Raw genomic sequence first — 25,059 nt, forward strand, 5'->3', positions numbered from 1 at the left:
ATTATGATAAGAACTTCACATATACTTTGTAAAAAAAATCAAGCATACAATTCTCATTTGTAAGCAGGAATACTTCTTATGTTGGTGGGTCAATTATTCCAATTACCTCCTTCTCCATCTGAATGAGTTTGATTGAGAGTAAAGAGAGAAAGATAAAAAAAGCAAGAGAGGTGGGGGTATATATATATATATATATATTTGCGCGATCGCGACATGCATTGTTCAATGGTATTGAAAAGTTTTATCAGTTGCCTGAAGATCGCACCTCACGTAGGTTGCGTGAAACTCAGAGTTGCAATTACATTTGATGAACCTCCAGTCAACCTTGTGAACTTGTGTTTATTATTATATATGTATATATATATATCCACTTGGTATGGGATTGGTTGAGGTTTAGAGTGGTCAATGCCGGGGCAGAGCAATACATGTATCTTGAAAAAATGACATATACTCTGCCCCATGTATTTACTCTTTATATCCGACAGTCGCCATTGTGCATCAAATGATTAATATAACTCCCAGACATCGGAGCCCCAATTAATGTTGTTTACAGCTAGACCCCGGATATTCCTTGATACGACCCTATTTATGTTGTCCACAGATGGCTGCACTTTAATCATTGGTCTTTTTAGGCCTTGATGTCTCGCTCTATTTATAACCTTATTATTGACTATTATATCCTTACTCCGTTAAATAAGAACGGAGTGACCAACTGCAGATATTTTCAAAGGCGATTTGACTTCGTGCAAGCGAGGTTTGGTGATCCATGTTAACTTCTCTTGTTAAACGATGGCAGCAGATATAGTTCGTCTATCATATCCGGCCTCAAGAGGACTTGGAGAACCAATTCGACTCGCATTGGTTGCAGCTGGTATTGAAGTAAGTATATGAATTCGAATCAATTCACAAATGGAACTCTGGGATTCATGTTAATGAATTGTTGTAAATGACTGAACAAACCTATTGGCAATAAAGTGCTTATGGACAAGATGGAGGGATGGAGGAATGGAGAAAGATGTAAAGGGAGACGTACCAACGTGATATCATAGAGATTTCGCGCCCCAATGCTGAGCGGGTTCAATAAATTATTGAAAAATGCCCATCAAATGACGATAAAGAGCCAGGAAGGTCTTTGTCTACTTTGGCTCACCCTATATTATTTCGCAGTTCTATTTTTGGAACATCGATGCTTACAGCCATGACAAAAAATGTTTATCTGTTATTGCATGCATATCAATTACATCTAATTTTTAACGATGTTTAATTACGCATTTTTCCCAAAAAAATTACTGTCACCCTTTCATGCCTGTGTTACGGAATGACATAAGACTTTAAAATACTATAAATGAAGCCTACAAATTAAATATCTAACATTTTCCCCAAAAAAAAATTACTAATTAAATATGTTGCAGATTGGAGCTAACACGCACCTGTAGCCAATTCTTGCTTTTTTCAAATTTGTCAAATTTATTAAAATGTAGTTGTTCTTTGCTTTTAAACTGACTAGAAGTATGAGGCTGACAGTCAATAAAAAATAATACATGTTTAATTTTCTATTTAATTCTAGCTAACTTAATTTACCTGCACGCTTATATCTTCTTTGTGAATGTACATCAACTTAAAAAGTGATGCCCATAGTCTTTAAATAATTCTAAAGTGAAATTAGATCCAATCTGTAATGAAATTAAAAGAAATTAAGAAAAAGGTTTTTGAATGTATATTTTGGCAAACATTTCCCTACTTAATCGTATATATTCTTAGACAGATCATTAATAATCTAACTGTATATAATTCCAAAAGTGGGTTTTTGATAATAATTGAACTTTATTTTGTTTAAGTAGTGACATTTAACGCAACAAATGTTTTAAATGTACAAAAATCATGAGCTAAGCATTATTATCCTTTACCGCATCCACCGGCTCCGCCGCCAATGTAACTTCAAACTTAGTGTGCTGTAGTTTTTGTTGCTAATATCGTATGGATATATTTCTAGCTTCAAAATGATACCTTACACAACAGATTTGGCCATGGGCCTGTGATGTAGCTACAATTTATCCACGGCACTGCGTGAAAGTTTGTTCATCCGCCACCCTTTTTGCATATACCCACATTATGAAATGCGACCATCTGTAACGCTATTTTGGTTAATGTGAATGTAATAATACCTGGTGAAAAAAATAAACACACTCAGGCTTTGGTTCAAGAGGACTTTGATACCTTTAACTCATTATCAAGGAGGGAGGACACAGGAACATTCTACTATTTGCACACATGGGGACGCTACATAAGAGCTAGTAGGCAGGACCAGGTATTGAATGTAATAATTAAATGACCGACAATGATCACCATCATGTTAATAGACCCTATTGTATAGAAAGGAGTGCATGGATTTTTATTCGGTTTGTCGTTTGAATCATTTCTGGTAAACAATATATAACCCCTCTCAACAAAAAATGGTTGTGTCCTTGAGTTGAAGGTCAGTTAAGGGTCAAGTCTACAGACCGTGGCAATGACACAAAACAAACATTACATACACATGTTTTCCACGTAGATCATGTAGAAAGAGGAATGTAATGTTTCTGTGATCTGCCAACCTCGTTGAAATAACAATGGCAGCAAGTAATATTCGGTTGACATACTCCGCTACCCGTGGACTCGCGGAACCTATTCGACTCGCACTGGTTATATCTGGTATAGAGGTAATTCAATTTGATTATTTATCATTGATAATGATGCAATAATGATGATTTGATTTGACTGATTTATTTATGTTTTTCTACATAACAATGTAATATAACATAAAAATAACAAATACATTTTTGACAATAAATCAGACATATATATTGAACATAAAATCAGATGCAGAAGATGAATTGCCATTGTAAGCAGAAATGCTTGAAACTATGGCAAACCGAAACATAAATCATATTAATTATATAATCTAAGAATTATCAAAGCAAATATAAATTCAATAAAAAGAAATAAAATCAAACAAATTAAACACTTGCTATAATATATAACCTTGAAAAAAAAAACGATGATGGTGAAAATGATGACGATGATGATGATAGTGATGGTGATGATGGTGATGATGATGATCGTGAAAATGATGATGATGATGATTATGGTGATGATGGTGGTGGTGATGATGGCGATGATGGTGGTGGTGAAAACGATGATGATGATGATGGTGATGATGGTGGTGATGATGATGATGATGATGGTGGTGATGATGGTGATGATGATGATGGTGAAAATGATGATGATGATGATGGTGAAAATGATGATGATGGTGATTATGGTGATGATGATGGTGATGATGGTGGTGATGATGATGATGATGGTGGTGATGATGGTGATGGTAATGATGATGATGGTGAAAATGATGATGATGGTGATGATGGTGATGATGATGATGGTGATCATGATGGTGATGGTGATGATGATGATGATGTTGGAAATAATGAAAATGGTGGTAGTGGTGGTGCTGGTGGTATAGGGGAAAAGGAATAGGAAATGATTATGACACAGAAAGTTTACCTTGCATATTCCGATCGTAACATGACCTTAAATTCAGATTTAAATGAGTGTATGAAGCAAGATGATTAAATTGAGTCTGGGAGAAGATTCCAAGGGTCAGGACCACGGTGTCGTACGGATCTCTGGGCAATAAGTAGTAACCACCATTACAGGTTAATTCATATTTTCTTAACCCCCCCCCCAAAAAAAAAAAAAATGGTCCGCGAATTTGCAGCTAAACTTGTTCTGAAAATGGAGGCATGGATTTGCCCCTGGAACGAATCTGGAAATAACGATTGTTGAACGTATAGGTTTCACACCTCTAATTTTAAACGAAACAAAAAACAAAATAAATAATTCGACCCAACCCATTCTCAAGATGTTTCAAATTAAAATACATCTAGCAAATTGACAAAAAAATGTATGCATATGATATTTGCCATATCTGATTCTAGGAAGGGTAATCTATGAACTTCCTTTGCCCTTTGGAAAGAATTATCTTATGCTTTTTGACAGTAATGACTGTCTGAAAAAATAAGGATATTCTATTGTTTCAGAAGATGAAAGAGATCGCCTCACGAGATACGTTTTCAGACATGTTCATTTATTTCTGAAATGAGGTGGTTGCAGGGGCGGCAGAGCGATGTTGAATGTGTGGGGGGGGGCAGGGGAAAAAGGGCACCTTTTCTTTCGAAAACGTCACTGTCGTAAAACAAAGAAACTCACATGACTCGTGAAACTTAAGGCACGTATGATTATTCTTACAATATTTTTTTCCTTTATAAGTAGTAACATATGAAAATGAGAATCACGTTTTCTTGTTTTTTTTACCCAAATCGCTTAAAGAATTTGAACGAATTCGCTAAATATCACTAACAAGGGGAGCGTTTCATAACAGGACCTTTCGGGCGTTTTATCTGACAGGTCCTGTTTTATCCATTAGTTGCCATAGTAACAGTACTCCTCAGCCAATCAAAATCAAGGAAAATTGTCAGATCTGACAACTTGGATGGAAAATGTTGATGAAACGCTGTCCCATAACACAAAGGTTAGCGATTAATCGCTAAATGAACTGGCCTATCAAGATCATCGGTGTATGCACATTTTCCTTCAGTAGACTGACCAGGAACCAATCAGAATTGTTCTTTCAAATTAGCGATTAATCGCTAACCTTTGCGTAATGGGGCCCTGATCTCCTCAATATCAGTAGTTTCAATAGATTACTGTATAGTTTGAATATTTAACATAGGCCTACTCAACACTTACCTTTTATCAAAAGGGGAAACTCTGAAAAGAATGACTGTCTCCTCTGATAACTTGACGCATTTCTATTTGATGTCCTGCGTGTGACACGCATGGAACATTTCAGTTGCGCGTATTGAACACGCTTACGTTTTCGTCTGCGCAGCGTTTTGTTAGAAAAGCAACAGCCTCGTATATTCCTCGAAATAATTATGTGAAATTCATCAATTAACTTTTTTTTCAGAATTATAGAACACTTGTTCCAATTAAAGGACAAGGAATCCCATCAGAACATTAACAGACCGAACATTTTGAACAAACTAGAAATGAAAACTTGCTAGAGGCATAAAACGAGTCCTTCTCAGGTATGAAAAAAGGCACATGACAAGTTCGTGAGGGGCACTTTGCTTGGGTAAAAATGGGCAATGATTCGAGAAAGGGCACTTACAAGAAGGCAAGGGAGCACTTGCTCAGACATAAAACGGTTCCTTCTCAGGTGAAAAGGGCACAGAACACGTTCGTGAGGGGGCATTTTGGGAAGATAAAAAGTGGCACTCATACGACATAGGGGTTCGTGAGGGGGAATTTTGGGAAGATAAAAAGTGGCACTCATACGACAAAGGGCACTTGAAACACCTAAAACGGATCCTCTACTGATGAAAGGGACACAGTAGACGTTTGTGATGGGCATTTTTCTTGCGTAAAAAGGTCACTTTTCCAGTGCTTCAAAAAGTGTGGGGGAGGCACTGTACCCCCCAGGATCACCGCCCTTGGATAATTGCTTGTTTGCTGTTGTGTGTTTTACGGGGGGGGGGGGTGGTTAAGACATATCATTTGGCATGCACGATCCTCCCTATTTGCCATTAATCTGTATTTGTTCTTTTCGTTGCAGTTTACTGATAATTACCTAAGAACCAGAGATGATATGGTCAAGTTAGTGGAAGGTAATCATATTTGTTAAGGGGCATCAACTTAATTAAGCTTATACACGGGTAGACTATACAGTTCGTATCAAAAAAAAGTTTACACTTTGAAAAAGCCCTGGGAATTTAAAAATATACAACATGTGGGTAATTTTTTCACATATAATCTTGGGTTTGGGTCTCATCTATCCAATGAAAGTTAAAGTTTTGACAGAATGTTACACTTGAGTGAGCACTGTCCATTTTTGTAAAGCTCGCAGAAATCTGTTTGCGCAGAAATGCTCATTTTCACGCTGTGTCAAAGGGAAAGGGCAAAATCAAACTTACCCTGCGAACATTTCTCATACATTTCCCTTGCACTTTTAGTCAATTGAAACAATTGAATTCAAGTATTTTGTAACAATTTTGCCACCCAAATTGAAATTTCAACACTTAATAGGCGCAACCTTTACCCTTTTTGTGCCAGCTGGATCTGAAGACATAACTGAATCTGAAAAAAAATTATGTCAGACATCTCCAGCATTTTTTCACTAAGTTTTTATCATTTAAAGTGGGTTTACATTTCATTTTTCATTTAATACTTGTTTCTCCACACTTTTCCCGAGCTTGACGATGAATAACAAAATGAAAATCAAGCCTAAGCCATTTCATGTAAATCACAGTTCAATGTAAAGCAAATATCGTCACGATGGCCTCGGTGTGTGGGGGAGTTGGGTGGGGTGCAATGCACTCTTCGAAGTGTTTTGGGCAAGGAAACAAGTTAAAAGGGGTATAAGATATCTTCAAATAAATTTTACTAGATAATTCCACATGTTCTTCATGATTAAGGTCTGCTTTTATTCGCATAACCAGTCAGTCCGCAAGCCCCTGTGTTAATGAGCAAATGAGCAAGATTTATCCAAGTCCTCTCGTGGCTGAATTCATGTCCCTGCAAAATCTCGTGAATTGTGAGACTTTCTTTCTCAAAGAATTTAACCACTTTCTCCTTGAGTAATATTGATTATTTTTGTACCATGGGCAAGAGTAAATGTTACTCTTTTATATTGGTCATTTCTTTTTAATGAAATATTTTGATAAATAAGTTAATTTTTTACGTGAAAAGATGCATCAAACAGAATTTTCTTCCTCTGTTTTCACTTGCAAATTGTGCAACATTATGTGTTTTAGGCACCAACATTATTTATATCATCAGAAAGCTCAAACTCTATACTTTCTTCCAATGTCACTCTTGATATGTGGCATCTTTTAGATGGGTCAGCAGCCAGCTTTTTCCATCAAGATGCAAGACGAGATTTCTGAAATTTCTGAGTAACATAAATTCCAGAGTTCTGATTGGCTGAATACTGTTTTCAAAACAAACAGGCGCGGGTAATTTGAAGAGATTACCACATGGTGAGTGTGACTTTGCAGAGGCCCAGTGTGGGGAACATTGAAATTTGCGTGGGTGTGAGGTCTCTATGACCAATCAGAGCGCAGTATTCTTGTTTTTGAGCTGCAAAATGTACTTGGCCTATGAAAAGCTGGCTGCTGACCCATCTAAAATACATCTTCTTATAAAAATTATATCATATTAAAGCTTAGATCTTCAGCTTTATCATGATATAAAAATCATTTGTGCCCAAACAGAAATTAAGTGTGAAAACAACAACTTTTGTTGCATGAAAAAAAATATTTTGTTTCATGTTTTAGATCAAAAGTTTTTCCTATATTACAACATTTTTTTAAATATCCGAACACATGACCTGAAAGAATGATTCTTCTTCTTTACAAAGATACCAAGAACATGAAATTTGGTCAATATTTAGAGCAGCAATGGCCGAATAAAAAGAGGTGTTTTGGTTCGCACCAAGCTCATTAACTATGCAAAAACCCTCTAGTCATGAATATCACTTGGATAAAAGAAGCTACTTTTTCAGGGCTTGCAGACTGACTGTAACTATTTCAAAGTTCTGCGCAAATCATTTTTCACCTACTTTTCAAAAGTACAGTGTAAGTGGTGCTCACTCAAGCGGAAATATTTTTCGACAGTTATATCGTCAAATGCTTAAATGGATCTGTACCAATGATAAAATGTGGAAAAAATCTTCAGGATATTACAAATGTATAATTTTACAGGATTTTTCCTAAGTGTAAACTTTTTTTTTATACGCACTGTATAGTGAAGATGAAAGACCTAAAGGGAAGTTCACCCTGACAAAAGAACATTGTAAAAATAGCAGAAATATAATACAAAAACATATTTGTACAGATTTGAGAAAAATCCATCAAAGATTAAGAAGGTTATTAGAATTTAATGTTTTGTTTTGTGACATCATATACAAAGAGCTGCCACATTTGTTATATAATATAAAATGCATGAATGAAAACAAAATGATGGTTCGTGATGACTCGTGTTTTTATTACTTTCGGGAGCGCGTGTGAAAGGATTTGACTAATGATATACTGACGGTACAACAAAAACTGGTTCATTTTGCCCCCGACGAAGATTCTGCTAGGATCGAAAGCTTAGGCCCCTTTTGACTCTCTAAAATGATTTCCCCTTAGACATCAATGTACGTCACTAGATATTGTGCATTTGGAAAAATGTTTCTGCAACATCCGGCCACTTTCTACTCGTGTAGTCTGTTTTTCTTGTTTCATTGATTAGTGAGTGATAAATGTGTTCCAGGGGGTGCTGCCTATGGAGAATAATACACGCCGCACTCCCGCTTCCCAGGGCCATGGCCAGCACCCCTTTTGAGAAAAGCGTTTTCAGACCTCTGCCTCTCTCAGAAGGCCTATAATTTTTCTATTATTTTCATGTTGTTTTAATTTCCCTTTAAGCGTTTTTCTTGCATAACAATCTATCCTTCTGTCCGCCCCTTGGGTTTGTTTCCGCGCAAAATCTTGCCTGATGAAAGTTATTATGAAACGAGCCCGAGGGTCGGGTTTGGAAACTGACTAATTGTGAAAAATGGCTGCCAAGAAAGAATATAACAGAGCTGGTGAAAAGGCAATTACCCACAGGTCCTAGTATTAAATAATGTAATAAATGGAGAACGAAGGCTGATAATTATCTGGAATTAGAAAAAAAAGAACAGTGTATATAATAAAAAACCCATTTTATTTTTTATGTCTTCATTGTTCATAACAAAAAAGGAGATAAAATAAATTGAGATAAGATGAAATGAAAACAAAAGAAAGAAAACAGATTGAATAACTTTAAGAAGAGAGGAATTTTGTAACATGAGAAATTCTTCATCTTTTCAATTGCTTTTAGGTGGAAATTTGATGTTTAAGCAGGTACCTCTGTTGGAGATCGACGGGTTAAATCTTATTGGATCTGAAGCTATCCTCCGCTACGTTTGCCACAAAGGTGGACTCGATGGAAAAACAGACGAAGAGAAAGTGAAGTAAGCAAGTTTGGAGGTGTTACGGATGGGGGGGGGGGGGGGGGGGAGCGGCGACCGTGCCCTCTCCTGAGAGAAAATTAGGGTTTATTTTCAATTGGTATACTGCCAATTCGTCCAATAACCAACTCGGCTAACTTATCATTTGGTCTACCATCAGTTCGTTCCCTATCCACATGGTCTAATTACCATTTGTCCACTCACCATTTTGACCTGTTAGCAGTTGGTCCTATGGCCATTTAGTCCATATACCATTCGGTTAAATTGGACTAAGTGTTAATTGGGCGAAATGAATGAAAATCGGGCAATTAAACCAAAATTATGCACTGCTTCTGAGTTTTGCACTGACACTAGTCCATACTTTATATCAGACCACTTTAAATTAATAAATTTTGACATTTTTACCAATTTTTTCACTGTTCCTGCAGTCAGATTTCTTGGAAAATACCATATTTTCAATTCTTATACATGAACAAAGGTCTGAGGAAAAAAAATCATACTTTTGTCCACAGTGTCCACAACTGGGGTATTTTTACACTAACAGACCAGACTATCTGGTAAAGACACACTGATAAATATTTTCAAAAAATATATAAATTGCATATTATAGTTTCGGTTAGAAAATTGAACTTATTTCTCACCAAATGTGAAAAAGGGGGAAAATAAACAAAATTAATATTTTTGTATATATTCTATACAACTTAATTCTACTACATTTTAACCCAATCAAACTCTCTATTCGATCCTTTAATCCGACTGACCATACTCAATGTAACTCATGTTCTATATCCCGCCGTTCCCCAACCCCCTGGTGCTATATATCAGAATTGACATGCTGTCTATGGGAGCGAAAGACATGGTGTTCCACAACGTCATATATTCCCGGTTTCACGAAATCCTGATATCAAAGGAGAAAGCCGAAGAAGATATCCGAACCGCCATCAAGGAATGCAAGAACCGATACCTCCCGGTTTTTGAGAAGGTAAATAATTAAGTGCCTCCTTTTAGTCAACATTCAGAATTGGGTGATCATTATGGAGTAATTGTCCTCTGGATATTATTATCCGGGTAGAAATGGTGCAAAAATTATACACGACCAAGCGAAGGTTTCACATTTGTAAAGCTAGGACACTTTTTTAGAATGATGAAGGGACGTAAAGTGTACTTGAACCTATAAGGTGGATCGATAAGTGTGTTTTTATCTGGAAGGGGGGGGGGAGGGGTAATGATGTACCAATACCTTCTACAAAGCAATTATAAACATTCAAGGAGGTCAACATTCACCACCACAAGAAATTTGACCTGGTCCCCCCCCCCCCTCCTCTCTCTCTCTATTTATACCCCTCCCTCGATCCACCTCTCTCTCCCCCTTTTTTTATATATCATTTACAGGTATTGTCGGAGAGTAAATCTGGTTTCTTCGTTGGTGAATCCCTTACTATGGCTGATATCATGCTATTCGATGCGCTGAGCTGCGTCAACGAGATACCCGAATTTAAAGAAATCCGACTAATGGACGAGTACCCGCTCTGTGTGGTAGGTTACCCGGTTAGGCATGTCGTTTTTTTTTCATATTTTTTTACAATTATAATTAAGGTTGGTACGAATCAAACGTGTTTTTCCCCCTTTTTTCTTTGTCCCTTTTTTTTATATTTATTTTTACTATCTTATGTAGCGCGATTGCATATCATTAGTTGTTAGATGTTGCAGTTTTAATTGAAGCCAGCAAGGGCATGGGGACAATTCTTAAAGGAAAGAGTGGTGCTGTTTCTTTTTTTTTTGGGGGGGGGGGGGGGTGACAACAAGCCAAACTAAACAAACACCATACCCAATGAAAATGATTTTGGTCAGCGGAAAGAAATTGACAATTAAAAAAAAGGATAATTTTACTACCACTGATACCACTGAAGGTGACTTGGATCAATTCTTTTTTTTCATTATATTTTACTCCCCAGCATGCACCCCCCTCCCCAGCAGCATTAGTACGATCTTATAATCATACGCATCCTCCCACCCCACCCCCTCCTCATTTTCCTATTCGGTCCGACTCGCTTATATTTTCCTCTCATTATTTTGATCTCTCATTCAAAATCTTATTTCAGTTATCTGTCTTATTTTTCTTTTTTTCTATCACTCCATTTTACAATTAATTTTTTTTTCTCAGGCGTTCATTGATCACTTCTCCAACCAACCGAGGCTTAAGGAATACCTCAGAAGTGAGAGGCGCCATACTGTTATTGACCTTGAACAAGCAGCTTATGCCTCCCGGGTAATGGGCTGGCTACCATCTTAAGATATCTAAGAACAACCAGGGGGGCGTTTCATGAAAGGACTTGTCGGACGTTTTATCCGACAAGTCCCACTTTATCCGACAGTTACCATAGTAACAGTACCTCTCAGCCAATCAACATCACAGAAAGATGTCAGATCTGACAACTTGTCAGATGAAAATGTTGATGAAACGCCCCCCAGGGCCCCGGCCCCCGTTTTACCAAGAAAATTAAAATGCGATTGATCTGATCAACCACAACTTTGATACGCCATCAACGTCAGCATATAAATTGTACCTTTGTTCAAAATGCTTTCTATGTTTGATGCATAAATTCACCGAGTTATTGACAATTCATTATGCTCCTATTTATTTACAAAAAGACATTGTGCAAATTTCCTGAAGGAAAATTTATGACAGTGATGGATTTCCATGTAGTTTTGGTTGATCGGATCGATCGCAACTATTTGTAAGAAGGGGCCCTGGTATGTTTATCATTGGTGCGGATTTTAAATCATAGAAAATGATTCAGGTGCTTTTAACTCTTTTATACCTCTTTCCACGCTGAAGCTGCAAATCTAGGAGATAAAAAGGAGAATGGTTTTTATAGATTCTTTGAATCTAGATATGGATATTGCACCAAATTAATGATGTTGCCCTAGAACTATATCGTCTTTATTACCTTATCCAATATACTTATACTAGCCTATCTGTTACGACAATGAATATTACGAATTGACAAAAAATTGGAACATTGCATTTGTACCAATCGGTAATCAAATCAACAGTTTAAGGCTGTTTACCTTCAGTACATAAACTATTATTGAGTTGTAAATTTCATTTAAAGGATACACCCCCTCCTTTCCGCCAAATATATACAATTGCTTCGGCTCAGTGTATAAATTTATATGAAGTCAACATTTTCTTCACCTTCCAACAACACGACATTTAGCCCGTTTCATTTAACCTGTGATAAGTTTGCCAAAATAGTATAAAACTACTAGAATCATTCACTTGGATTGACTGGTAGAAGTTATAGAAACTGATTTTTCCCCCAGTTTTTCCGCATCGCAGAAAGCTAGGTGTTCAATGCTAAATTTTCTCCATAGCGTGGCACAAAGCAGTACAACAACAATAAACACCATGCTTAAAATTTTTACAAGTATTTTCACGTTTCTATCGTTGTTGATTTTTGTCATGAACTGAAGCCCAGTGCAGAGAGAGAGATGATGTAAAACTATAAAAAAAAACAATAGAGTGCAGAAGCCAAAAATCAGAGGCATGATGACTTGTGCCCAATACTTTTTCAGTTGTGTTTAAAGGCAAATTTCATTTGCAGAATGCTCCTGGTATGGATTGGCCTGTATCTTCAGGGGTGTGAGTGGTCACAAATAAAAAGATCTGAAAAAAGCTGAAGGGTGTTGAAAAAGTCTGAAATAGAAAGAGCTCCCATACTTTTTGTACAGAGGAAAGCCAAAAATAGGCTGAAATTGAGCTGAAAAAAAAACCCCTGAAATGGCTAAAAATCTGAACTCTCACACCCCTGTATCTTCTATTTGTATTACTTTCTCTCTCCTCATATCCAATGCTCTCTACCCCTCTCTTTCCTAGTCTGTATTTTTCTGTTTCTTTCCCTCTCTTGCTTAAGGCGGGGTTACACCGGAACCGAATCAGCTGCGAATCCATCCGAAAGCATTGGTTTCGGGACTATTCTGTGCTCCCTCTGCGAATGCGAGGAATTCAGGAAGGATTCGGGAACATTCGAAACCATCTGAATTCAGCTAGAATCAGTCCAAATTTAGTCGGGAGAATTCGTTTTTTGTGTAACCTTGGCTTTAGTCTATCCTATTCCTGTCTCCATCCCTCTTTTTTCCTCCCTTTATACACTCTTACAATATACCCTGAGAAGGAACTCTAACATTAATTGCTTTAGATTAAAGCAAGAAAATTTGGGAAACATAAATGAAGGTTTTGCTAAAATCCATTTAAAAATAAATTAATTTCATTTTAAGTTCTTATATGGAAGCAGCTCCCTTTCATATGCAATATAAACTCAATAAATAGCCTTTTCCTGAAAAACAATGACTTTACCAATGCATTCAATAAATTGTAAAACATGTCATTTATTCTTGTTTCTGTTCAAAGTAAATTGAATATTTATAAACAAAATGGCACTTTAAGAATTGTATACTACACGATATAGATAAGGAAAGCAGCTTCCATGTGACATCACAAAAATCAAATTTTAAATAACCAAACTGATATTTAGACAAAAAACTTCATCTTAAATATTTTTTCATATTTCTCTTCTTTTAAGACTATCACATAACAAGAGACAAAGACATGAAGAACAGAATTACAAATACACCAGAAAAATTCAATAGAAAAAGCATTTGCAATATTATTTACAGCTCTTCTTGCACAAAGTATGAAACTATTGATTATGAAACAATGTATAAAGCATATCACTCCTGGATCATGTTTCACAAATATTTAAGTGCGACTTCAAAGTCTTGCTAAATCACCAATGCGCACATCGTACATAACATTATTGACACATATGCTGTAGCACCCATCCACTGAGCCGATGCATTACATACCAAACTCAAATGGAAATTTAACTGCATTTTTAGTCACACTTAAATCTTTGTAATAGCACTCCCTGACTGATATAGGCCCTATGCACTACTTGGACTTCAAGTTTAAAACAGAGGGATAAAAATTTCCTTGTGAATTATGCATCAGACCATGAAAATAGGAGGATGGTCAAGGATATGTATTTTCACCAATGCATTGGTTATACTGACTTATTATTTCTACATTAGTGTACAAAATACAAATGGGCTATTCCACGGTTACTCACGTTACATTTGGAGACACCTTGACTCATACTTGGAGCTGTAACTCCATTATTATTGATAGGAACTAAACATCTTTTTATCACAACATAGTACGCAGTCTGACTATCCTTTGTATAAAAACAAAACTTGGGAAATTTCATTATGCTCCTGGCAAATCTTTGAAATGTGTCGGTTACTCATGTTACATGATTTGGACATGCATAAAATGAAAAGTGGACATAAGTGAAAAGTGTCCTCATGCAAGGCTTTTATGAAAGTTGATTATATCCATTTCAAAGAAGTTTATTAGGGAGACAAATTTGTATATAATTCAAAAAATAAAGAACACATGGTTTTTACTAGGGGTGCAGATAAAGTGGTTACTCACGTTACAGTTCAGATGGGCTATATGTACAAAGACACATTGAGCTCATGCCCACCAACCTATGGAATTGCCCAAATTAGGAATAAAATGTGAAGTGCAGCTTTTCCAATTTGAAGTTTGTTACATCAATATCATACATTAAGAATGTTTGATTTGGTAAAGCCACTTTCATTAGGATTATGTTCTAGAGGCACACATTTAAATTTTAAGTAAAAAATAATCTTCTTTTGCTCATGAAATTGGCAATAATCATTAAAGGGGAAGTTCACCCTGAAGAAAAGTTTGTCGTAAAAGTAGTAGAAAAAATATTGAAAATATTGGTGAAGGTTTGAGGAAAATCCATCAAAGATTAAGGAAGTTGCCTCATATGTTATGTAATATGAAATACATAGATTTCACATATTTAATGGTAAGTGATGACTTATTTTTGTTGTCTTTTTACAAACGGGTGTGAAATGAGTTGTCTATTAACATACTAAAGGAACAGTAAAAACCATCATTTTCTGAGAAAGACATTTTATTGATTTTTCGCTCTATGGTATGTAGGAAAGCTGCTCGCATATGACGTCACAAATCAAATAATCAAAATTCTTATAACTTTTGTATTCTTTGATAGATTTTTCTCAAACCTTCAGCAATACTTTTAATTATTTTTTCTGCTATTTTTACAATATTTTTTTTTGTCAGGGTGAACATCCCCTTTAACTTTCCAATCATTGTAACACTGAAAAAAAATATGGATATGACAAGAGACAAAATGATAGATAAAATAATCAACTTATGGAAAAATTCTAAATTTTCACTTTAAGACAGTGATTTTGTTGTTCAGCTGGTACGCATTTATGTAAACTTTAAACATTCTGATTAGTTTCAATATCATGTTGAGATATACAGTCTTATAAAACATATTATGAAACTATACTTTACATGTTCTTACCAAAGTTCGTTTTCAGCCTCTGTAGTATAAATAGGTGCAGAATAATAAAATGATATGGATTTTTCCCAAGAAAATTTCGTATTCAAATAAACTTCAAAGTGATTATTAAATGATGTGGCACTTGCTCTCCCCACACATAATGAAATAAAAATCTGTCAGTAAACGAATGGATATTAAAAATATAAGGCCTATTACTATCTTTTTGTTTGATTAAACTGGAAAATAACCTTCAATATTCAAGAAACCCTGTTCCAGTCATTGCGAGGTATGGTGTCTTAAAATAAACCTCTATAAAAACAGCTACATGTATCAGCAGTATTCAGCCAAAAAGAGCACCTAAAAACATGATAAAAGTCATTTATACAGAGGCACTTCAACTTCAAGGTCCAGAATACAATAGCAAATAACCTAAAACGTCTTCTAATTTAGGTTTATGGATATGATGTCAAATGACTGAAAAGATCTACAAAGTTAAGTTCCTCCATTATGAATTCAATGGGAAATAACTTAAAATGTCTTTTATAGTTAAGTTTCTCCATTATGAATACAATGGCAAATAATGTCAATGGTCTACTAAGTTAAGCTTCTTGATTATGAATACTATGGGAGAAAACTTAAAATGTCTTTAAGTTTATGAATATAATGGTGAATGACTTCAATGGTATACAAAGTTAAGTTTCTCCAATCTGAATACAATGGCAAATAATTTCAATGGTCTACAAAGTAAGTTTCACCATTATGAATACAATAGCAAACAACTTCAATGTCTACCGAGTTAAGTTTCTCCATTATGCCTTTGGCAAATAACGTCATATGTCTACTAAGAATAAATTTCTCCATTATGAATACAATGACAAATGACTTCAAATTTATCCATTATGAATACCGGTGCGATGGGAAAACAACTGCAATGGGTCTACAAAGTTAAGTAACTCCATTATTAGTATAAAGTAGCAAATGACTCAAGAAGGTCCGAGCTTAGTTTCTTGATTGTGAATAAAATGGCAAATGGATTCAAATGTAACCATCATGAATACAATGTCAAATAACTGCAGCCAACTTCTATTAAGTTAAGTTTTTCCATTAAGAATACAATAGCTAACGACTTCAAAGTTCCGTAAAGTTCAGTTTCTTACAAATACTTTATATTTTTTCTACACTGTCACCATCAACACAAGAAATCTGAAGTCAGCAAGTGGAATTCATGATATACACACAGTATGCTAAAACACTGATCAAAAGACTGTTTCGTGAACCATCTTGTCGGTGGTTTTCACTGATAAAATTTGCTCTGAGCCAATCAGATGCAAGGATTTCAGTAGCTTGTAACAAAAATATGGGAAATCAATGACTACATGTACGTGTTTCATGAAATGCTCCCTACGAATATTTCTCACATTTCCATCAATACATGGTCATTAATTTGCCTTTTATCAACAAAAGATATTTAACTTTCACAATAACAATGCTCATTTATGTGGCATACACTGTACCATACCCAAAAAAGCAGATATCATTGTTACATTAAAAGAAGCAATGATCCAGCGTATAAGTATACAAAAAAAAGAGAATGAGAAAATTAATGACTGGAAGCTGACGTTAATCTCGGAGTTATACCACTGTACCACTCACATGTTTCAAGAATAAGCACAAAAGACAAATGTACACATTGAATACAAAATTAAATGACAAATACAGGAATACATAAAGCAGAAATTTGTTTGTTTGCAAATATTATGTACACACAATTGCTGGTATAAATATATATATACAAGTACCTTAAAAGTTCTATATCAAATTTTAAAAAGCAGCTATCTCACTTCCATTCACAATATAAAAAGAACATTTATAAACATACAATACGTCATTTCATTTTTTGGTATCGACATCAGGCCTTCAAGATGTTACAAAACTACAGAAATGTGACAACACTGAAACTTATACAGCTTGTCTTCAATTTTATAAAAGTATTGTCCCTGGCTGAAGAAAAATTGGTGCTTGAATTTGAAATACTTTCTTTCAAGACCATTTGGAGGAAATTACACCACTATATAATGTTCGTCACACCAACAAAATTTGACTCCAGGCTGATCAAAGCTATTATGTTATTACCAAAGGCACAACATCAGTTGGTTAGGAGTCACCTTCGTTGGTTATGACTATAGCATTAGGCTAATGATCATCAAATCACATATGACATCAAGTAGCCCCTAGTGCAATCCAAAAGCTAAATTACAGACTTCTGGGGAACATTTCATCAACATTTTCATCTGACAACTTTTCTCGATTTTGATTGGCTGAGAAGCACTGTTACTACGGCAACTGCCGGATAAAATGGAACTTGTTGGATAAAACGTCCGACAAGCCTTTTCATGAAACGCTCCCCTGAAGTACGTACACCTGGCGAGCTTTTCTCGTAAGGACTTGTCGGTCGTTTTATCCGACAGTTACTATAGTAACAGTGCTTCTCAGCCAATCACAATCAAGGAAAGACTTCTGGAGAGCGTTTCATGAAAGGACTTGTCGGACGTTTTATTTGAGTGTCTATGCTTCTATCCGACAATTACTATTGTAACAGTGCTTCTCAGCCAATCACAATCAAAGAAAGATGTCAGATCCGACAACTTATCAGACAAAAATGTTGATGAAACAGTTCCCAGATCTGACAACTTGTCGGACAAAAATTTTGATGAAAAGCTCCCCTTAATATATCAAATTCCATTATCACCTTTTTTAACTCAAACACTATCTCTCATTTCTTTTTCCTTTATATTTGCAACACCCCTTCTCTCTCTCTCTCTTTCATTATCTCTATACATGTACCTATCATTCTTTCCTAATATCTAAAATCAAAGTGGAACAAGTAACATCTTCCTACAAAAAAGACCCTGTACACTTTAAAGGATAATTATACAAAATATTGCATTAACTAAAAACTTCAGAACCATGAAAACCAAGGACAAGCAAAATCTGATAATTCATATTAGAATATAGTAGTAAGCATGAAGTACTCAACAAACGAGTATATGCATGAGGCCAAAAAATAGTACAAAGCATGATAGGTATTCATAGAATATGGATTTGGAAAATAGTACTGAAAAAAGAAGATATTTACTACATGTATAAGCTCAAACGAAGAGTTTTGCAGTAAAAACGATGAGTACCATTTTGTTATATTTCAAAGAAAACAAGATGTCATTATCACTTGAAAGTAAATCTCTATGCTCATTTTACATCACTAATAATTTTTCAAGTAATGATTGAGTTCATAATTCAACTGAGGGATTTTCAGCTATAAACACCATGGCAGCTTTAATAGATATAAGGCTTAGCATAAAGGCATGCTTAGAATGTTTGGATTTGCACTCAATCAATAGAAATGCAAGAATTAGCAAAGCACATAATCAACAAAACAAAAGAGAAGTTAAAATGTTTTTTTTTTTTTTGCGGCAATTTTCGATATAAGTGACTGACACTAAACCAAGGTTTAGTGTCAATTTTTCAATAAACATCATTGTCTGATAGTTAACTATAGCCCAGAAATTGGTTTGCGCTTTTTGTTCAATTTAGCTTTATGCTTTTCTTTGTTTGATTTATAGCTCCTTTTTATTCTTTTGTTGTTTTTTTCTTAAGAAGAGTAGGTCAAATCTGTTGACCATGTCTATACATAATTTCTTACATGATTTACCAACTCTCATATCAGATCGCAAAGCCTGGCGTACCATTGTTGACTCATTCTCAGATGCGTCCGACTTTTAGAGTTGTGTACGTCTATATCCGGCACTGGTCTTTGTGGTACCAAACAGCTTTTTGAAACCACTTTGGCGATAAATCTCTTTAAAATCAATGCACAATGTAGAATTGTTAAATTCTTCTCATCATAAAGGCTCATCCACTACAAGGGACAACAGCATTCTGATTCATTTTTTTTCAATTTCATTTTATAATTCATTTGAGGAAGAGGAGTAGAAAACATGATATATTGAGTATTAGATTATTAAGTGCTTATAAAAATCCCTTGTGACTTGATTCTGGCATTTTGGAATAAAATTTCATATAAAATTACATACCTCTACTTCATCTGTTGCAAACAAGTATAATTTAGCCAAAATGATGAAACATCATTCTGCAGAAACATTACTGAACAATTGATTGTTTTTAATCAAAAACATTAAATGAAGAACATTTTTTTATATAAATTGGCATGTTTAGGAATTGGAATATACTTATTTCAACTATGGAAATTGATTACATGGCGAGAATTCCTTTGTCCATTCACATGTGGCGGGGTCCCTCTCTAGACTGTCAACGGACTTCAAACCGATGCTTCTCCTCTTCCAAACTATCCCAATCTCGCACACTTTCAGTTCTGCAAAAAAAGGGTAAAATGGGAGAAAACATGACAAAAAGTTGTGACAACACAGGACAAAATAAAATGTAAATGTTTCTTTATTCATTCTTCATTTGAAATAGAAATAAAATATCACAAGTCAACCTCCAGTAAACACGAATATTTACTCAAGATGAATAATTTTTACACCACATTATGCAACCTGGAGGAGGCTACGATATACAGTATAATACTGTGCATATGCGACATGGACCTTAAATTGTACTCTAGGAGTTTGTTTGAGGCGCTGATTAACGGAAGGTAGTCAAGCTTTCAAGAACTTATAAAGATGGAATTTCCTCAAAACTGCAAAATAGGAAATTATAAATGGGAGATGAGAGAATGGTGGAAATATTTTGTTGACGGATGGTCATTTAAAATTTGATTTAAATTTGGGCTGAGTCGCAATGTTTAAAAACCGTTCAAATTATTAAAGAAAATTCCCTTTTTTCTGGACTCGATCTACCAGCATGAAAGTCTACAAGTGGGAATACAATACATAGAATATTGCAGTCCCAAATTTGTGCAACCTCCTAATTGATGATAATGTTCTTCTTTTGCTTGTCAGAGGACCACAACTACTTCTGGGTTTGAATATGATTGAATAGACCAATCTCTGCCAGAAAAAAAAGTCTGGTGAGTGATGTGGACAAGCAAAGTCCGGCAGTGGGGCAGGTATAGTGATCGTGCATGGTCTGCCTCTTCACCGCCAGAGTTTTTGTTCTTGCTTGCCCACCCGTCTTGATGCTAATTATACATTCAAGCTAAGACAATATTTACTAATAATGAAAAAGTTCATACCCATATTCATTCTCGCCGAGCTCTATTTCTTGTCTCGTAGAGGGCGGTGTCTTCCCGCAGCACGTCACACAAATGAACATCAGCAAGCCGCAGTCATTGATACAGTAGCAGCAGACGTCGGTGACGATGATGAAGACAAAGATGAGGACGACGATGACGATGATGATAATGACTGTGGTGTTCTCGTTGAAGAGACCCCAAAATCCTGCATTCCTTGGTCGTGCTATGATGACAGATGAAAAGACGAATTCGAGTTTTTTTCCTTTCAAGCAACTTTGGAGATCAAATCTGCTATGCCAAGGTAGGCAGTTTTTAAATCATGCAGCATGTCAGACAATTGCTCAAATCAAATAACAATAAAAGCTAGGCTTTATATAGCGCTTTTCCCATATATGGCTCAAAGCGCTTTTCAGCATATTATTACCCTGTCATTGGATTCATTTCCATCCCGCACAAAAGTACACATTTTCCACTCCCTGGGGAGCATTCCTTGCAGCCTCATAATGTCGCAGGCAAATTCAAACATACAATAGATTTCACATCATACCAGGTATCCAATTAACACCTGGGTGGAGAGTGGCAAGCGCAGATCAATGCCTTGCCAAAGGACGCTAGGCCATGGTGGGATTCAAACACACAACCCTCTGATTGAAAGGCAAGTGTCAGAACCACTAGACCATGACACAAATTCTGTTTCAAGCCAAATAAGTGGATCAACATTTTTACTCAACTAATTAAAATAAAATAATTTGAAGTATGTTGTTCATGATTGGAGAATTTCCATTAAAAAACAAACAAATAAAGACATCATAAATTTCAAAATACAAGAAATACATAAGAAAATGTGAAGCAATAAACGTACTTGGAGGAGTTGTCATGAAAAAGAATGTTCCAGCTGTCTCGATCACAAAGTAGGATGGATCGCTGAAACCCAGGTTACTCTCCGCAGTCAGCTCGATGAAGTAATATTGTCCTTGGTTTAGAGGACTTAGTTGTACTGATGTAGCGTTCCCATCAACGCGGACACTAACTGGTCTTGGTGACAGTTCTTCTACATCCTTATCTCGAGACTGCAAAATGCAAAATAAGGAATAAAACAAAAATAAGTGAATCGAGTGAAACACCACTTGCAGTCTTGCCTGCATTACGCAATTCAATACACCAGCAGTGCCTTTGAAACCAGCTAAAACCTAAAATGCGCTGCAAATGTGACCCGCTTCGTTGCAGTAGGATCGCAGACCAAATCTCTTAGATTTGACATGTCAAATCTTTTTGTGATTTTTCTGCCATTTTGCTAATTTAAGCCAATCAGATTTGTCCTAGACGTCATGGTCAATTTGCTGCACTCCTGCAGCCCAGACAACATAAAGAAGAGGCGCCATGAGAGCAATGTGTGCCCAGGTGGGTGTTTCATAAAGCTGTTCGTAAGTTAAGAGTGACTTTAAGAACGACTGGTAAACCTTTCTTGTGGTAAATGGTATGTACCTAAATGTCCATTGATGATGGATTAGCACGTAAGAAAGGTTCACCAGTCGTTCTTTAAGTCGCTCTTAACTTACGAACAGCTTTAGGAAATGGCCCCCTGGGCTGCGATGGGATTGCACTAAGATGGAAATGGAAACTTGTTGCAATCGGATCTTGGTGCAATCACGTCGCTTAGTGTGCGCTGGGCTTATTAGATAAATGATTTTTTAATAAGAAAGAAAAAGACAACATTCTTTTAGGAAGCGCCACCGGCAGTCTCACCTGCATTACGTGATTCAATATAGCAGCAGTACTGACTTTGAAAATGACGACAGAATAACCATTCACACACAAAAAACATTCATATGATGATAAAATACTATGTTCATTGACCCAAAATGAAGTTTAACCTTGATCATGTGACCAAAGACATCTGCGAGACGATCAGTGATACTTGATTACCCTTATGTCCAAATTTTATGAACTACATCCATAAACTTTCAAAGTTATGATGGCAATGCAACAAATACCCCCAACACAGTCAAAATTCATTGACCTCAGTCATGTGACCTGAAACTCATGCAGGATGTTCACTGATGCTTGACTACTCTTATGTCCAAGTTTCATGAACTAGACCCATATACTTTCAGAGTTATGACATTTTAAAACTTAACCTTGGTTAAAATGTCATTTTGATTCCCAAACATAATCTTAGTTCATTGACCCTAAATGACCTCTGACCTTTGTCACGTGACCTGAAACTCACAAAGGATGTTCAGTGATACTTTATGTCCAAGTTTCATGAACCAGATCCATAACTTTCAAAGTTATGATGGAAATCAAGAAATACCCCCAACATGGCCAAAGTTCATTAACCATAAATGACCTTTGACCTTGGTCACATTACCTCAAACTCTGGCAGGATGTTCAGCAATACTTGATAACTATCATGGCCAAGTTTCATGACATAGGCCCATATACTTTCTAAGTTATGATGACATTTCAAAAACCTTTGATTAAGATTTGATGTTGACGCTGCCATCGGAAGAGCGGCGCCTACAGTCTCTGCAGGCGAGACAATAAAATTGTAAGTTGACCTCAAATGGACTTTGAGCTTAAATTCATCTCATATTCTTTTTTTATGATATCCAATAACCATTTAAGATCTGAAAGAACCTTTGGCCAGGTAACCTTACATGTAGACACATGTAAATATATGAATATTGTCATCTTATCTCTGATATCTCCACTAAACACCGACCGGGGGGCCGTTTCATAAAACTGTTTGTAAAAGTTAATAATAATGTTAATGATAATAATGTTCATTGGTGATTATTTAGCATGAAAGAAAGGATCACAGGACATTCTTAAAGTCACTCTTAACTTAAGAACAGCTTTATGAAACACCCAGAGTATTGGAACATGATAATAAAAGAAAAAAGATTTAACATACAAAATATCACTGTTTTCTTACTGACCTGGGAATATTTTACATGATAATAGTTGACCTTTGACCCTCCGTCATCATAAGGAGGCCGCCAACGAAGGATGTAGCGATCTCTTCGGTCAGACTCTCTACTGGAAATGATGATGGGAGGATCTGGCACAGCTGAAAAGGAAAAGAAAAAAAAATTATTATAGATTCAAGATTTATTTCAATATTCCATCCGATAAGATACAAATGCACATTCAAATTCACACATACATGTATACAAGATTTACATTTACAAACAATGTAAGTAATACAAACACGAAAAGGGTATTGATTTTACATACAAAGAAAAAAAATCAAATGGAATAGGGTCATTGCAAAAATTGAAAAAGACTTGAAACATGCGACTGTCATTGTGCTCTGAATATTATTCTTTGTCTACTTTGCTCCTACTGTGTTCCGCCATCAATTAGGCAATGATTTTAAATAAGCAATTCGTGATTAGATATTCGTAATTAATATTAATATTGCACAAACTGTATGTGCAAAAGATGATAAGTCACTCAAATCCTGGAAAATTGATGTGCAGTCCTGGTTTACCTTTGGTTATCTTAGTTCCATCTGTTTTATTTGGCAACATGTATGCAAATTTCAAGATAGAGGTAATACTCTGATTGATTACCTGAGTCATATCGTGTAGAGAACTGTTGAGGTTATTTAGTGCGTGCGGATAAAAATAGTAACCCATTTTATGTCTCAAAATTGTCTGCTTCTCAATTTTGCTGCTCCAAATCTAAAGCATGTTGATTGAAAAAAAATTCTGATTCAGGGCATCAGCCAACAAATACCAAACCCAAGAAAACCATCCCTTAGTAAGTAATCAGATAGGCCTTGGTAGTCGCTATTGTCAAAACACCTGTATGTTCTCATTAAGATGCACATAATCGCTAGGTGGCAGATTTCATTCGATCAAGGAAACGATCGCATGGAATGTCAATCTCTAATAGGTCCATGCTTAAATCTTAGTGAAATGTGCTCAAGGTAAATTTCCATTTGAGTCTTGACAACATCATATGTAACAAAGTGAAAATTAAACAATTTGGGCATTGGATATAGACTATTAAAATGACAACTAAAATACATTGGTATAAGGCAAAGTGAAGTGCAAACCAAATAGCTATTACACTCAATTGAAAGGAGACCGAAAGGCCCTTATTCTAAAGTCATGCATGTTTAACTTAAACCACGGTCCAACTCTGTGCTAAGAGATTATGGGTCGCCAAAATTTAAAAATTCTGTTTATATTGTACATTTCTTATGTTTACTATTTTCATTCCTCTTGTTTTCATAATAAAGGAAAATACTTCAAAATACTTCAGTTATCATTCTCAAACAATTTGAGTGTCAAATGAGCTAATATATTGGATGTGCAAGGTTAGGGATTCGTGCCCCAATCGGATCTCCATAC

General features: G+C 35.7%; 2 protein-coding genes across 2 annotated transcripts in view; one reads left to right on the forward strand and one right to left on the reverse strand.

The window, feature by feature from the left end:
- The first annotated feature begins 574 nt into the window (after positions 1–574).
- On the forward strand, positions 575–12,507 carry LOC129266810 (glutathione S-transferase alpha-4-like). The gene is made up of 6 exons (XM_054904603.2): positions 575–879; positions 5,654–5,705; positions 8,944–9,076; positions 9,899–10,055; positions 10,466–10,609; positions 11,238–12,507. The coding sequence occupies exons 1-6, from the start codon at positions 790–792 to the stop codon at positions 11,364–11,366; spliced, it is 705 nt and encodes a 234-aa protein (XP_054760578.2). The 5' UTR covers positions 575–789; the 3' UTR covers positions 11,367–12,507.
- A 6,630-nt stretch (positions 12,508–19,137) lies between these two features.
- The window catches only part of LOC129266328 (fasciclin-2-like), a 33,643-nt gene continuing 27,721 nt past the window's right edge, over positions 19,138–25,059 (reverse strand). Inside the window, exons 15-18 of the mRNA XM_064103567.1 lie at positions 23,638–23,768; positions 21,558–21,765; positions 20,696–20,918; positions 19,138–19,873 (exon numbers count right to left, since the gene is read on the reverse strand). Coding sequence (XP_063959637.1) covers positions 19,810–19,873; positions 20,696–20,918; positions 21,558–21,765; positions 23,638–23,768 — 626 coding nt within the window. The 3' untranslated portion in view covers positions 19,138–19,809. The remainder of the gene's footprint in view (positions 19,874–20,695; positions 20,919–21,557; positions 21,766–23,637; positions 23,769–25,059) is intronic.

This window comes from Lytechinus pictus, chromosome 8 (assembly GCF_037042905.1).
Source record: "Lytechinus pictus isolate F3 Inbred chromosome 8, Lp3.0, whole genome shotgun sequence".
Classification (NCBI taxonomy): domain Eukaryota; kingdom Metazoa; phylum Echinodermata; class Echinoidea; order Temnopleuroida; family Toxopneustidae; genus Lytechinus; species Lytechinus pictus.